Source organism: Lepus europaeus, chromosome X, assembly GCF_033115175.1.
Source record: "Lepus europaeus isolate LE1 chromosome X, mLepTim1.pri, whole genome shotgun sequence".
NCBI classification, from domain to species: domain Eukaryota; kingdom Metazoa; phylum Chordata; class Mammalia; order Lagomorpha; family Leporidae; genus Lepus; species Lepus europaeus.
In genome coordinates this window covers 60,921,779-60,937,409 of record NC_084850.1, presented here as the reverse complement: position 1 = coordinate 60,937,409, position 15,631 = coordinate 60,921,779, and the positions used below count along the sequence as shown (strand labels likewise).

The window sequence follows — 15,631 nt, the reverse complement described above, 5'->3', positions numbered from 1 at the left end:
TCAAATAAATAAATCTTAGTAACTTCTGGATTTTGAGCCTGGGTAACTGGGGCAATGATGGTATCGAAATGCAAAACTCTGGGAAGAAAGTTTTAGGGGCAAGGGAACTCAGTTTGATACATATTAAATCTGAGGTAACAGTGGAAGTGCCATAGGCTCAGGTGGGAGGTCAGGGCTGAAGATGTGGAAGTGGATTTGAGCAGGAGAAAACATGACAGGGATGAGTGACCAAGCCACTATGTCCAGTTCAGCCAAGGCAGCTCAAGGTGGTAAGCATCTCGGGTGGACTTGGCCTCTCTCTGAGCAGGCTAGGGCCTCTGTTTATGCACCAACCATCTGTATTCTGCTCAGTCAGCGGTGCCACTCAGATGCCACCTTTGTCCTTCATCTTAGATGCTTTCAGTTCAAATGCTGACCTGGCCCAATCCTGCTTACCTTGTGAGCCACAGAGTAGGGGTCAAAGTCCGTGTAGGGAATAAAGCAACAGGCTGAGACTTGGTTTTATATTTGACGAAATGGAGACACTGATATGGGCAACGGGGGAGGGTGTCAAGCAGAGCCATGGGGGAACCAAGCTTGGGCCTGATGCCCAATCCTCTCAGAAGGCCTAGCAGATTCTAAGGCTTCCATGATCCCAGATGTTTCTTGCATTTTCCGGGCAGTATTCCCAGCCTGTCCCCCTCTGTCTTCCATATGCACCTGTCTAGAGAACCCTTTCTTTAGGAATCTGTGGTCCTTATTAGAAGCCCACAGGTTAATCATAAAAAATTAATCTCTGACAGTATTTTACTCTTCCTATTTGTTGTCGCAATTCACTAAATGCTGCCAGTCTGTCCAGGTATGTGAGATACAAAGATAAAAGGGCCAGGTTGTACCTGGAATAGCTTGAGCCAAAATGCACTGAAATGTAGAGAAGGAGATTTCAGGCAGGGTGGTCTTTGGGCCTGGGAAAGCACACCAGGTGGGGAGCACCTCATTCCATTTGTGTGCAAGACTGATCTACCCCCTTCTCACCAGAAACCCTTCCATCAAAACATGCACGTGCATAATTTACCTCTCCACTGTCTAGCATGCCAGCTAGGAGCCAAGGCAAGAAAAAGAAAAGGGAATAAAATGAGTGTAAGCATGGTGAAGGAAGGGCTCAGGTGGCTAAACAAGACTTCTGATTACTGTCATTAATATTCACAAGAGTTCCAACCTGATGTGGCATTAAATGGGCAGATTGTATGTGTGTGTGTGCACGTGTGTGTATCTGGATAAATGCATAGTAGGAGAATGAGACAGTCAGACAAAGGGGCCAGTCAGTGTAGAGGTTAAGCAAAATTCCCTGTCCAGTTGGTTATCTGCCGAACACCTGTCATTGATTTGCTTCATGATGGGCAGTACAATGAGAAAGCCAAAGGAATACAAATGGCACCATTAAGTGTGTTCAGGCCACAGCAGCCTGGCTGCCCTGCAGAGGTTCCTCATTACAAATTCTGCTGGCAAACCCTGCCTGCTCCACTGGGAGCAGGCTGTTTTTAAAGCACTCTCTACCTGGTGAACTTGCATTGTTTACTTTTTAGGAACAACAACAACTTTAGGGTTAAGCCTGTTGTTTCAAGGCTCCTTATCCTCCAAGCTGAAGATGGATTTCAAGGAGGGATTATAAGGTTAGGAACTGGACAGAGATCACTGAACTACAGGCTCCAATACCCTCGGCGTGTGCAGGTACTCTCTATTTACTGCAGCGACATCTAATGGTCAGTAAAGACAATGCCATGTTTACACTTAAGAAGCAGTCTGTGGTTGTCTTAGGCTTAAATACTTTTTAATATAGAGTGGACATGATATTATGTTTATTAACCCCTGTGAAATAACACTTTGACTGCAACCTCAAGAATTTACTTTCTATATCTTTACATGACTTTTTTTTTGACATGCAGAGTGTACAGTGAGAGAGAGAGAGACAGAGAGAAAGGTCTTCCTTTGCCGTTGGTTCACCCTCCAAATGGCCGCTGAGGCCGGTGCGCTATGGCCGGCGCACTGCGCTGATCCGAAGGCAGGAGCCAGGTGCTTCTCCTGGTCTCCCATGGGGTGCAGGGCCCAAGCACTTGGGCCATCCTCCACTGCACTCCTGGGCCACAGCAGAGAGCTGGACTGGAAGAGGGGCAACTGGGACAGAATCTGGTGCCCCGACCGGGACTAGAACCTGGTGTGCCGGCGCCGCAGGTAGAGGATTAGCCTATTGAGCTATGGCGGCACCGGTCCTTACATGACATTTATGATGTTATTCATAATTAGATGCTGATCCTATTTTGTGAATACAGCACAATTACTTCAGGTTTTTTTTTTCACAACCATTATGACTTTGAATTTACTTGAAAGCTTTTTCTTGAAGCTCTGTATATGCATTATCTAGAAAGTTTCCACACAAGGGGTAAAGCTGATCAGAATTACCTTCACATACCCACTTCTAGTGTATCTCACTCTGATTTGTAGTAGATTGCTATGGTAAGGATATACAAGTAATCTAGTATGGCATGGGGTGTAATTATTCAAGCTCCCATGAAGAGAAAGGAAAGTTAAAGACTGATGGAGAAAGATGACTAATACCACTCAACCTCACATTTAGAAGTCATTGAACTTCATCTGAAACCCTTTCTCACCGACTAGCTCTAGACCCTATCCTCACACCCAGGCTCAAAGGCCTAGTTTTGGACCAAAGGGGAAGAAGCTGAGCTCACCAAACCTTGAATTATGTATAAATAACACTCCAGAAAGTGCTGGAAAGATGCCCATGGCAGTGAGAAAGTCTTAAGGCTAGGATCTTTTTTAATGAATAAAAAAATGTAGTATGAAGGGTCTTCAAAAAGTTCATAGGAAATACAAATTATGAAAAATATGCATGGATTTCAAATTTTTTAACATCAAAATAAACTTATCTTTTAATTCCATTTTCCACAAACTTTGGGAAGTAGCCTCATATGTTATACCTTCTTCCTATCCCTCCTCTGCCCAGCTTTTCTTTTCAAAGAAGGTATCTTTTTAAGGAAGAAAATGAATACCATATAAATAAAAGCAACTTTTCTAAAGGTTGAACCATATGAAATTGCCATTTGAGTATACCAAAAAGATTGGACATTGGCAATCACAAAGTAAAGAAGAGATATATCATGCTCCTGAAGAAAAAACGGAATATTTTGGGGCCGGCTCTGTGGTGTAGTGGGTAAAGTCACTGCCTACAGTGCCAGCATCCCATATGAGCACGGATTCATGTCCCGGTTGCTCCACTCCTGATCTGGCTCTCTGCTGTGGCTCCTGGCTTTGAATAGGCTCAGCTCTGGCCATTGCGGCCAATTGGGAAGTGAACCAGTGGATGGAAGACACCTCTTTCTCTGCCTCTCCTTCTCTCTCTGTGTAACTCTGACTTTTAAATAAATAAATATATCTTTAAAAAAATATAATCCCAACCCTAATCACAAGGCAATTCTAAAATTTGCCAGAAGGACATATGACAGGCTAATCATAGAAATGTTGCAAATAAGAGAGATGAGAGTTAAAAAGTATTATAAAGTTACAGTAATTGAAACAGTTACAGTACTGACCTAAGAACAGACTGACATATCAACAGAACAGAACAGAATAGAATATGTAGCCTGGGGATAGAGACCATAGAAGATACAGAAACACTTACTATGTGATGAAAGCTGCATCACAAAGAAGTGGCAAAAACAAAGATTATTCAAAATATGGTGCTTAACCAATTGGTAAACTATTTGTTAAAAGTTAGAGGATTTTTTCACATCACATACTAGTTAAATTCTTTCTTTTTGGACAGGCAGAGTTAGACAGTGAGAGAGAGAGAGAAAGGTCTTCCTTTTCCATTGGTTCACCCACCAAATGGCCGCTACGGCCGGCGTGTTGCCAGGAGCCAGGTGCTTCTCCTGGTCTCCCATGCGGGTGCAGGGCCCAAGGACCTGGGCCATCCTCCACTGCCTTCCCGGGGCCATAGCAGAGAGCTGGCCTGGAAGAGGAGCAACCGGGACAGAATCTGGCGCCCCGACCGGGACTAGAACCTGGGGTGCCGGCGCCGGCGCCGCAGGCGGAGGATTAGCCTAGTGAGCCGTGGCGCCGGCCACTAGTTAAATTCTAAAGGTATTAAAATGTTAATTGTAAAATTTATACCAAAAGGGACTGGTGTTGTGGTACAGCAGAATAAACACCACTTGGAACACCCACAAACTATGTTGGAATGCCGGTTCAATTCCCGGCTACTTCACTTGCTATCCAGCTTCCTGCTAATGTACATGTGGTCACCCACATGGGAGACTCAGTTGGAGTTCCAGGCTCCTGGCTTTGGCCTAGGCCAGCCCTGGCTGTTGTGAGCATTTGGGGAAGAGAACCAGCAGATGGAAAATATCTCCCTCTGTGTCTTTCCCTCCATCTCTTATCATTCTGCCTTTCAAATAAATACATCTTTAAAAGTATAACAAAAGATATTTAAAGAACATATAAGTGAATAACCATAGGATTGTGGGATGGGATACGATTTATAAGCAGAAAAGCAAATAACCATAGGATTGTGGGATGGGATACGATTTATAAGCAGGGCCGGTGCTGTGGCTCAATAGGCTAATCCTCTGCCTGTGGCGTAGGCACACCGGGTTCTAGTCCCGGTCGGGGCACCGGATTCTGTCCTGGTTGCCCCTCTTCTAGGCCAGCTCTCTGCTGTGGCCTGGGAGTGCAGTGGAGGATGGCCCAAGTGCTTGGGCCCTGCACCCGCATGGGAGACCAGGATAAGCACCTGGTTCCTGCCTTTGGATCAGCGAAGTGCACCAGCCACAGCGCGCCAGCCATGGTGGCCATTGGATGGTGAACCAACAGCAAAGAAAGACCTTTCTTTCTGTCTCTCTCTCTCACACTGTCCACTCTGCCTGTCAAAATAATAATAATAATAATAATAATAATAATAATAATAAAAGAAACACTTTCTCTCTCTCACACACACACACTCCCTCTCACTCTCTTTCCCTCCCTCCCTCTCCCTCCCTCTCCCTCCCTCTCCCTCCCTCTCTTTCTAAAAAAAATGATTTATAAGCAGAAAAGCAAAGTTAGAAATAAAAACAATAATAATAGGTATAATTGCATAAAATTTTAAAAATATGGTATATATATTACTCTTTTTAAGTTTTATTTATTTGAAAGGCAGAGTGACACTTTGTTTATTTGAAAGGTAGGTAGAGAAGGAAAGACAAAGGGAGAGAGAAAGAGAGATTTTTCCATCTGCTGGAAAATAAATGGGTGTTTGGACATCCCCAAATATCCATAACAGCTGGGGCTCAGAAGGAGACAGGAACTCCATCAGGGTCTCCCACATGGATGGCAGGAACCCAAGTATTGAGCTGTCACCTACTGCCTTCTCAGGTGCATTAGCAGGAAGCTGGATCAGAAGCAGAGGCAGGACTTGATCCTATGCACTCTGATATGAGATATAGGCATCCCATGTGGCAGCTTAACCTGCTTTGTCACAGCATCAGCCCCATGTGTATTACTTTTAAAATTAGAAATGTCTTTTACATAAAGAAGCATGCATTAGCAGGCTCTAAATTTGTACCTATACTACAATTATAACAATATGACAGTTATTTATCTATTTGCACATGAACCCAGACAGATGAAAATTTCATGGATTGGTGCTGGCAGACTTGAGTGTTGTAGTGATGTATATTTACATTTGTTTAACCTACCTGCAGGTTTTTATAGTGCTGGGGTAAGTGATGGCCCAGACTAGCCAAGAGTACTAGGGAGGGGACTTGGGAGTGGGATAGGGAAGAAGCATTGAAAAAGCAGATGCACAAGTGAGAGCCACATGAGAAACAAAGTTATCAGGGGCCTGCACTGTGGAGTAGCAGATAAAGCCTCTGCCTGAAGTGCTGGCATCCCATATGGGCGCCGGTTCAAGTCCCACCTGCTCCACTTCCAATCCAGCTCTCTGCTATGGCCTCGGAAAGTAGTGAAAGATGTTCCAAGTCCTTGGGCCCCTGTACCCACATAGGAGACCTGGAAGAAGCTTCAGGCTCCTGGCTTTGGATTGGCCCAGCTCCGGCTGTTGCAGCTATTTGGGGAATGGGCCAGTGGATGGAAGATCTCTCTGTCTCTCTGCCTCAAATAAATAAATAAATCTTTTTAAAAAAGGAAAGAACAAAGGACAACAAAGTCAGCAAAAGCTGATTTTTTTAACATTGGATTTAACTGATCTGAAATTAATTTCCATATAGCTCTTCAGGGAAATAGCAATTGCATGAATCGAGATTTGTGCAGAAGAGGCCAGAGAGCCAGGGGAACCTACAGAAGTAGAATGTTAAGGGAGTGAGCAGGGTTAAGGGAAGACACAAGGCCTCAGCCTTGGATTCTGAGCCTGCTCCCACTGTACGATGTGGCTGTGACTCCCGTGATCTTATTGAACCAGTTTGATTTTTTTCTTTTTATCAAAATGGGCTTCTTCTAGGCTAAGCCAATTACTCATTTTGAAGCCTCTGGTTAATAGGCTTTTGCCTCTGTGCTCACTAGAGAAAAGATGAGTTCCCTAGGGAGATGCATTTTATTTTATTTTATTTATTTTTTTACTTTTTATTTATTTATTTTTTTGACAGGCAGAGTGGATAGTGAGAGAGAGAGAGACAGAGAGAAAGGTCTTCCTTTTTGCCATTGGTTCACCCTCCAATGGCCGCTGTGGCCGGCGCATCTCGCTGATCCGAAGGCAGGAGCCAGGTGCTTCTCCTGGTCTCCCACGTGGGTACAGGGGCCCAAGGACTTGGGCCATCCTCCACTGCCTTCCCAGGCCATAGCAGAGAGCTGGTCTGGAAGAGGGGCAACTGGGATAGAATCCGGCGCCCCAACTGGGACTAGAACATGGTGTGCTGGTGCCGCAAGGCGGAGGATTAGCCTGTTAAGCCATGGCGCTGGCCTAGGGAGATGCATTTTAAATGCAGTTACTTCCTCAGCAGGGGAGTCAGAGGCTACCGGACCCTTGTTAAGCTGTAGTTCCTGGCTTATGTGAGTTCTAGCCTGCAAGTTCCAATGAGGTGAGGTGCAGGGAAGAAAGCCAGAGTACTGCATCTTCACTCCTAAGAGAGGGAGAGGGAGAGGGAGGGGGAGGGGGAGGGGGAGGGGGAGGGGGAGGGGGAGGGGGAGAGAGGGAGGGCTGGCGGGCAGCTGGGCTTGTTCTACCCACCTGCTGGTCTTGGAGGAGGGAGAATCACTAGTGTTGCAACCAGCAAGAAAGAAGAGGGGCCTCACCTGAAGGCTTTATAAAAGAAAACAGAGTACTGGGATGAAGAGCAGCTTGAACCCCAGCCAATAGCCCTGTGGTTAGCAGCGGAAATGCCATGGAGTAGGGGTTTGCGTTGTATTTGTATGAGCAGTCACCAACTCCTTGGCAACTTGGCTTCCTTCAGGGTAATTTTGCTTCTGCTACCCGGTCACAAGCATTCCAAGGCATCCCCTCACCCCAGCTCCTCACCTGCATCTTTCTCTTGACGGTGTCAAAGGGAAAGGAGATGGTCTGTGTGACCACCGCAGCCAGGCAGACATTGGCAAAGTTCTGCAGGACAGAGAACCGATCGCGGGGTCCATTCCAGATTTTCTCCAGGTTCATGTAGACCAGAAGGGAACCAGCAGAGAACGGAAGAGCACCTGCAAGGCAAGGCCGGAGACACTGCTGATGCCTCTGGGAAAACAGTGGCATGAGAACAGAAATGTCTGCAGGGGAGCCTGGCAATAATCAGCTGGGATTCTGGCCTTGCAAACACTGATCCAACTGAAGGAGGATGAGGGAACTTCTGAGAGTGATAATGTACTGTATTTTGATAGGGGTTTTCTTATTTGTCAAAATGCATCAAATGGTTCTCTAAAGATATGTGTACTTCACATACATTATGCTTTAAAAAGAATCATAAACAAATACTGAACTCCAGTTAATGACACAAACATTGAAGGGTTTAGGGGTGAAGTGTACTAATGTTCACACCTTACACTGACATCTTTGTCCAAAAAGAGATGGATTGATGAATGGCTAGAGCAATGAATAGATGGATAAATATGTCATAAAGCAAAACACTAATTTGTAGCATCTAAATGGTGGGTCTATGTATGTGTGTTTACAATTCTCTTAATTGTTCTGGGTGTTTGAAATGTAAAAAAAAACAAAAAAAAAACAAAAAAAAAAACCAAAAACCAACAACCAAACACCTAATGTTGGGAAAAAAAATCACTCCCAAGAAAAAAGTTAATGGGAAGCACCTAAGCAAGTTTGGGGACTAGGAAGGACTTTTTTTTCTAGCTAAGAATGAAACATTCTACGAAAACTGGAAAGTGAGAGACTTTGAGTGGTGAGAGAAGAGGGAAATGTCCTGACCTTGCATTTGAAAATGGCACAGCCATATCAGGGCCCAGTGAGCATCCTACACTGTGTGCTTTCCTACTCTTTCTAGTAATTATGATGTTGAGCAAGTAATGTAGAAGGTGGCACTTTCATAAACTTCCAGAAACTTCAGGGACCATCTTCATTTTATAGAGGGGCTAGATTTCTCCCTCAAAATGATATATAAAAGGGAAGATAACACACATAAGGTTGCTTAGAAAAATGCAATGCAGTTATGTTTTGGTCAGTAATAGACCACATACATGACAGCAGTGCCATATGATTATAATGGAACTGAAACATTCCGAGTGACATCATAGTGCAATACGTTATTTGGATGTTTGTGGTGATCCTGGTGTACACAAACCTACTGTGCTGTCAGTCAGCTGAAAGTATTACACACTCAATTGTGTGCAGAACACAGTATGTGATAATGATAATAAATGCCTGTTACTGGCTGATATAGTTACTGTATTTTTTATTGGGATTTTTGAGTATAAAACATTAATTGTAACAAGATGTTCATTATGGCATCTAGATAGTGTGTGTATGGGTACTTCTACTTACAAAAAAAAAGTTTACAGGGGCTGGAGCTGTGGCATAAAAGGTAAAGCTGCCGCCTGCGATGCCAGGCGTCCCATATGGGTGCCAGTTTGAATCTCGGCTGCTCCTCTTCCAACCCAGCTCTCTGCTCTGGCCTGGGAAAGCAGTGGACAATGGCCCAAGAGCTAGGGCCTCTGCTCCCACATGGGAGACCCAGAAGAAGCTCCTGGCTCCTGGCTTCAGTCTGGCCCAGCCCTGGCTGTTGAGACCATTTGGAGAGTGAACCAGTAGATGGAAGATCTGCCTCTACCTCTCTCTCTCTGTAACTCTGCCTTTCAAATAATCTTTTTTTTTTTAAAAGTTTACTGTGAAACAGTGTGCCATGTTATGCCAGCAGCCACTTCATACATCCTGTGTTTATTGTGTCTCATGATTTCATCAAGAGACATCAAGGGACTGGTGTTGTGGCACAGTAATATTAAGCCACTGCCTGCAACACTGGCATCCCACATTGGAGCACCAGTCCTGGCTGCTCTGCTTCTGATCCAGCATTCCTGCTAGTGTGCCTGGAAAAGCAGCAGCAGATGGCCTGAGTACTTGGGCCCCTGCCACCCATTTAGGAGACAGAGATGGTGTTCCTGGCTTGTGGCTTTGGCTTGGTCCAGGCCTAGTCTTTGTGGCCATTTCAGCAACTAGTGGAAAGAAGATCTCTTTCTCTCTCGTCTCTCCCTCTCTCTGCGTCACTCTGCCTTTCAAATAAATAATCTTTAAAAAAAAAAAAAAAGAGTCCACATCGAGTGACTGACCTACATCATCTAAGTTTGTGTAAGCACACTTGATGATGTTGGCACAGTGATGAAACTGTCTAGTGCTGAATTTCTCAGAACAGGTCTCCGCCATTAAGCAATATGTGGCTGTATTTATTTAGAGAACATATGTTTACAATGACTCACAATTCTCCCATTTACCTTCATTTAGAAAACATCTGGGGAGCTTATGCTATGTGCTGGGCCCTATGCTGGGTGCTGGGGATACAAAGAGGAGCAGGCTAATTCCTGGAGATGCTCACCATCTCGGGAAGGAGACAGCCAGGAGAAACTGCTAAGTATAGCCCCATATGTGTGCCAGAATAGGGTGCTATACAAAATACTTTGGGTACACAGAGATCCGCGGGATTAATTTTGCCTGGGGGCGGTCAGGAAGAACTTGACAGAAGGGTAGACTCTAGAACCGGACTTGAGGAATGAGTAGGAATTCATCAGACAGTGAGAGCGGAAAGGCAGTGCAAGTGGAGGGAACAGCATGCACAGAAGGAGTGGCATTGGCAGGAGTTTTTTGTGTGTGGCTGGAGAAAGAGAGCAGGTGGAGGTGTGGCAGGAGATGAAGTAGGATAGACTGGGGTGGGGAGGGGCATGCCAGAAGGAATTTGGGCTTTCTGCCACAGCCCAGAAGGGGTCACTGAAAGCTTTTAAGGAAACCAGTGAAACAATCATAGTGCACGTGGAAAGGTCCCTCCAGCGTGGCAGCAGCGTGCAGGGCCAGCTGGGGCAGGAGAGGCCCCATGCTGGGAGCGGATGGCAGCCTGAAACTATGAATGTGAGTTGCAAGGGTCTACAGGACAGGTGATGAGGGCGTGAGACAGGACAGAGGAGATGAGCACGGAGAAGAAGGGCCAGACTTGAGAATTAGAAGAGGTCACAGTGACAGGATTTGGTGCCTGACAGAAATGGAGGGAGAGGAGGAGTTGAAGAGATCCTGAGGCTTCTCTGGGTGAAAGAAAGGTGGTCTCATTCATTAGAGGACACAGAAGAGGAGGTGGGAGTCGAATGAGGACGCTGAGTGCATCTTGCGATCGATGTGCCTAGGCAGCATGGACACTTACAAGGTGTCCAATAACAGGTTCTCATTCTGCCATTGAAAATTGGTATAAGCCAGTAGCTGAAAGCCAGGGCTCTGGAGTGATATAGTGATATAGGTTCTCCTATTTTCTATTTATGCGACCTTGAGTAAGTCGCTTTGCTTCCCTAACCTGGTCTGTAAAATCAGACCTTTAGAGGTTGGTCAATGGGTACAAAGTTACAGTTAGCTATAGGAGGAATAGGTTCTAGTATTTTATTGCACAGTAGAGTGACTGCACATAACGTGTTATGTACTTCAAAATTGCTAGAAGAGAGCATTTTGACTATTTTCACCACAAAGAAATGATAGTTGTTTGAGGTGACACGCTAGGTACCCTGATTTTAACATGATACAATATTTACATGCATTGAAACATCACATGGCACATTGCAAATATGTACAATGATTATGTGTCAATTAAAAATCAGACTTGAAGAAGTAAAATACAATGAGGCTTAACTGAGAAACTGGATGCAAAGCACTCAGCACAGTTCCTGGCACACAGTAAGCACCCTCCAAAATGTTCGTCGTTATGATTTATGAGGTAGAGATTGGGAGTCATAAAGCACAGTGTTGCAGATTGAAGCCATTAGCTTTCCCTAATGGAGAGTATGGTGAGAAGAAAGCTAAAGCAGAGGGTGAAAAGGAAGCCAAGGAAGCAGCTTCGGGGAAGAACAACACTTAGGGACTGGCAATATCAGATGGCCCAGATAGATAGACCAGAGAAGAACGAACTGCCAGAGAGCTGGAGACACCCAGGTGATTGGGGAAGGGAGGTCCCAGACGCCAAGTTGCTGGAAGAGGTGATCGATATAATCAAGTGCTGCAACAAATAGCAGATAAAGGGTGACAGTCTACTAGAGTTAGCAATTGCCCCCCGCCCCAGGTGCCTGCAAAATGTTCATGGAACAATGAAATTACAAGAATGATGCACGTTTCCCATGAACTGTTAAAAGCCCTCTCATGTGTGTGTAGTTCTGGCAAAGGTCACAAATACCATGGATGGTCTCAACCCTAGTTGTGTTCCTACATGTACGCATGCGCACTGCAGACTCCTTCTGCAGTCAGTGGGAGGGGTGTGTGTTTAGGTTTGCTTTCCTATCAGTTTGCCCTGAGCTCTCCACTCTCTGTCCCACTCCCCTCCCTGGCATGTCACTGACCAAAGTTTGGTGGTGGTGGTGGGGCTTATAGCTGTGGAATCATATGAAGCTAACAGGCTCCATCTAGATTGAGTCTACACAATTTGGCCTCAGCAAAACTTATTTACATTGTCACAAAGGTAGGTATATGATATATTGCTATATATATATAAAAAAAAACCAAAACACAACCCTTTCTTGAATAACGTGAAAAATTCCATCTTACCTAAGACAGTGAGGGAAACCCCTCGATAAAAGGCCAGGAACCCTTCCTGTTGATAAATAGTAGAAAAAGCATGGAGGAGCCCCCTGTAAGATGGTTCCAGGATATTCTGAACCATCAACCGGGTTTTGATGAGGTCTGTAGGATATGTCACAATGGTGGAAACCATGCCTGCGAGACTCCCAGCCATGATGGAACTCCACTGGGAAATACGGCCTAGATCATCCGTGAACAGCACGACAAACCTGGGAGAAAATAGGGATAAAGCCCAAAGGAATCAGCTACTGGTTGTGTCCAAGTTTTCTATGCTCCTAGAAGTATTTTCCAGGATTGGAAGTGCTTTGCAAGCAAAGACTATTATAGTACTGTATGAGGGGTCTTGACAAAGGTCATGGAAAATACATACTATAAAAATATGCATGGATTTAAAACATTTTTGCACAAAAGTAAACTTCTCTTTTGCTTTCTTTTTTTCATGAGTTTTTGAAGTCTCCTCATACTAGTATTGATGAATAACACATTTAAATGCTACTATATTTATATCACGCTGTCCAACCTTCTTCTATCTACCCCAAGTCCTTCCCACTTTACTTTAAGCAGTTCCCCCTTTTATCTGTATAAATGTCAATCTTGGCTTGCCTGTGGGATGTAAATACACAGAAGTACTTGGTCAATACCAAGTTGCAATGCACTCTTTTTGTTTCATTGAAACATGGAAAGAATGAAATTTTTTAAGACACTGATTTTGAACATTCCAGTCATTGAATTTAAAAAATGTATTGGTTTAATGATTATAAGAGGCCAGCCTCACTTAGTTAGCCCCCCAAAATGGCAACTACAAACAATAACAAGATACTATTTCTCACACAGTAGACTGGCAAAGATTAAAAAGCCTGATAATATCAAGTGATGGTGAGGATGTGTAAAAACGAATTCTCACCCACTGCTGGCAGAAATGTAAATTGGTACAACCACTTTGCAGTAGCTAGTAAAATTGTAAAAAAAAAAAAAAACACCTACCTTTATGCAAGCAATTCCATTTCTAGGTGCACACCCTAGGGAAATTCTTGCATGTGTACACATGGAAACATATACAGCATTGTCAGTAAGTATGAAAAATGTGAACAACTTAAATGTTCACTGATGGGGGAAAGAATACATTGCAGTAGCATCATACAATGGATATTATCTGGTTAAAATGAATGAGCACAGACATATATATCGACATGGATAAATCACAAAAGCATAATGTCTAGTGAAAACCGCAACCTACAGAGTGATCTATTGTGTATGAAAACCTCTAACTTAGAAACTCATTCTGGAGGGCTGATGCTGTGGTGCAGTGGATTAAAGCCTTGACCTGCAGCGTTGGCATCCCATATGGGTGCTGGCTTGAGTCCCTGCTGCTCCACTTCCAATCCAGCTCTCTGCTATGTCCTCAGAAAGCAGTAGAAGATGACCAAGTGCTTGGGCCCCTGCACCCATGTAAGAGACCTGGAAGAAGCTCCTGGCTTCGGATCAGCTCAGCTCTGGCTGTTGTGGCCATTTGGGGAGTGAACCAGTAGATGGGAGACCTTTCTCTTTCTCTTGTCTCTACTTCTCTCTGTAACTCTGTCTTTCAAATAAATAAAATAAATCTTTTTAAAAATGCATTCTGCAAACAGTATTATTAATGGATAGACATAGATAAAAATATACATGAAGAAATGTAAAAATAGGCCACTGGGAAAGTAGAGAAGAGACTGGGCTTTATCTATAATGTTTTATTTTTTGTATTAAAAAAAGAGATATTTGAAGTATCTTTCATACTGTCTACCATTTACGCCGTCAAATTTGGGATGTGGGTACGTGAGTTTTTCTCATCTAGTCTGTGTTGCTCTTTTTACAATTTCACCAAAAATGGCTTGGGGGGAGTACTTTCCCAAATGGAAAATGGAAGCCACTCTGTTACAATTCCTCCTTTCAGAAGCAGGGCATCCTTAGCCACAAGAGCCTACTGGGCAGAAATCATTCTAAGGGGATTCTTTTTAAGTTCCCTGGCCAGGAAGTAAAGGAATTTTATTCCTTCTTGCTCATGAGAACAAAATCCAAAAGGGTTCAGAAACGAGGGAAAATAAGAACAGTATTTGTCAGAGAGTAGGGGTAGGGAGAGGAGGAGAGGAACAGTGACAGTTTAGACTACAACGTAAGTCAACAGAGCTAGGCCAAACAGAAGTATTTTATCTTTTGAAAGAGGGGAACATTGCCAGTTCTTTGGCTTTCAAACCTCTGGTGAAGAGGTGCATTTGCTGTTCCTCCAGCTGTCAGCAGGCCTGGATCATCTGAATGATAAGAGTGAGTAGTCTGGGGGCTGGTGCTGTGGCGAAGTGGGTTAACGCCGTGGCCTGAACTGCCGGCATACCATATGGGCGCCAGTTCGAGACCCGGCTGCTCCACTTCCGATCTAGCTCTCTGCTGTGGCCTAGGAAAGCAGTAGAAGATGACCAAGTGTTGGGCCCCTGCACCCACATGGGAGACCCAGAGGGAGCTCCTGGCTCCTGGCTTCGGACCAGCGCAGCTCTGGCCATAGCTGCAAATTGGGGAGTGAACCATCAGATGAAAGACACCCCCCACCACCACCATCTGAAGCATCCTAGGACAGCTTTTTGTTTGTTTGTTTTTTGTTTTTTTTTTTTTTGCTCCTAAATATTCTGCATCAAAACCATTTCCTTCAAGCTGTAGGAGAACCTTGACTTCACTTTGTCATCCCACCTCAACTGTCTCAACTGGAACAGTTATTTTAGTTAACCAGCTCCTTTTTTTTTTTAAAGATTTATTTCTTTGTTTGAAAGACAGAGTTACAGAGAGGCAGAGAGGCAGAGAGAGAGAGAGAGAGAGAGAGGTCTTCCATCCGCTGGTTTACTCCCCAAGTGGCCGCAATAGCTGGAGCTGCGCAGATCCGAAGCCAGAAGCCAGGAGCTTCTTCCGGGTCTCCCACGGGGGTGCAGGAGCCCAAGGACTTGGACCATCTTCTACCGCTTTCCCAGGCCATAGCAGAGAGCTGAATTGGAAGTGGAGTAGCCGAGACTTGAACCAGCACCCATATGGGATGACAGCACTGCAGACAGCAGCTTTACCCGCTACAACGCAGCGCCAGCCTCTAAGCAGCTACTTTTAAGATGCAGGTAAGTAAAGCTACCATTCCCCAGTGCCTCAGTTTTAGTGTCTGCATACTTCCTAGTTGCTCCCCACTGCATCCCCTGGCCAGTCACATTGGAGAGGAACCTTAGGAGGTACAAGGGAATTAAAGGAACTGCAAATGCTTGGCTGGAGGGGTGGTCTGCAGCAAGCTGGAACAACGTAGAAGGTGGAGTCTTAAGTGCTGAAAGAAATGCCATTCATTCCCCCCATTCCCCATTCCAGTTGGCCACTTCCAGGGCATTA

The 15,631-nt window shown here is 44.7% G+C and overlaps 1 protein-coding gene across 1 annotated transcript in view; it reads right to left on the bottom strand.

Moving 5' to 3' along the window:
- Positions 1-15,631, bottom strand: part of SLC25A43 (solute carrier family 25 member 43) — a 46,868-nt gene that overhangs the window by 27,220 nt on the left and 4,017 nt on the right. The window contains exons 2-3 of the mRNA XM_062183542.1: positions 12,212-12,453; positions 7,505-7,677 (exon numbers count right to left, since the gene is read on the bottom strand). Coding sequence (XP_062039526.1) covers positions 7,505-7,677; positions 12,212-12,453 — 415 coding nt within the window. The remainder of the gene's footprint in view (positions 1-7,504; positions 7,678-12,211; positions 12,454-15,631) is intronic.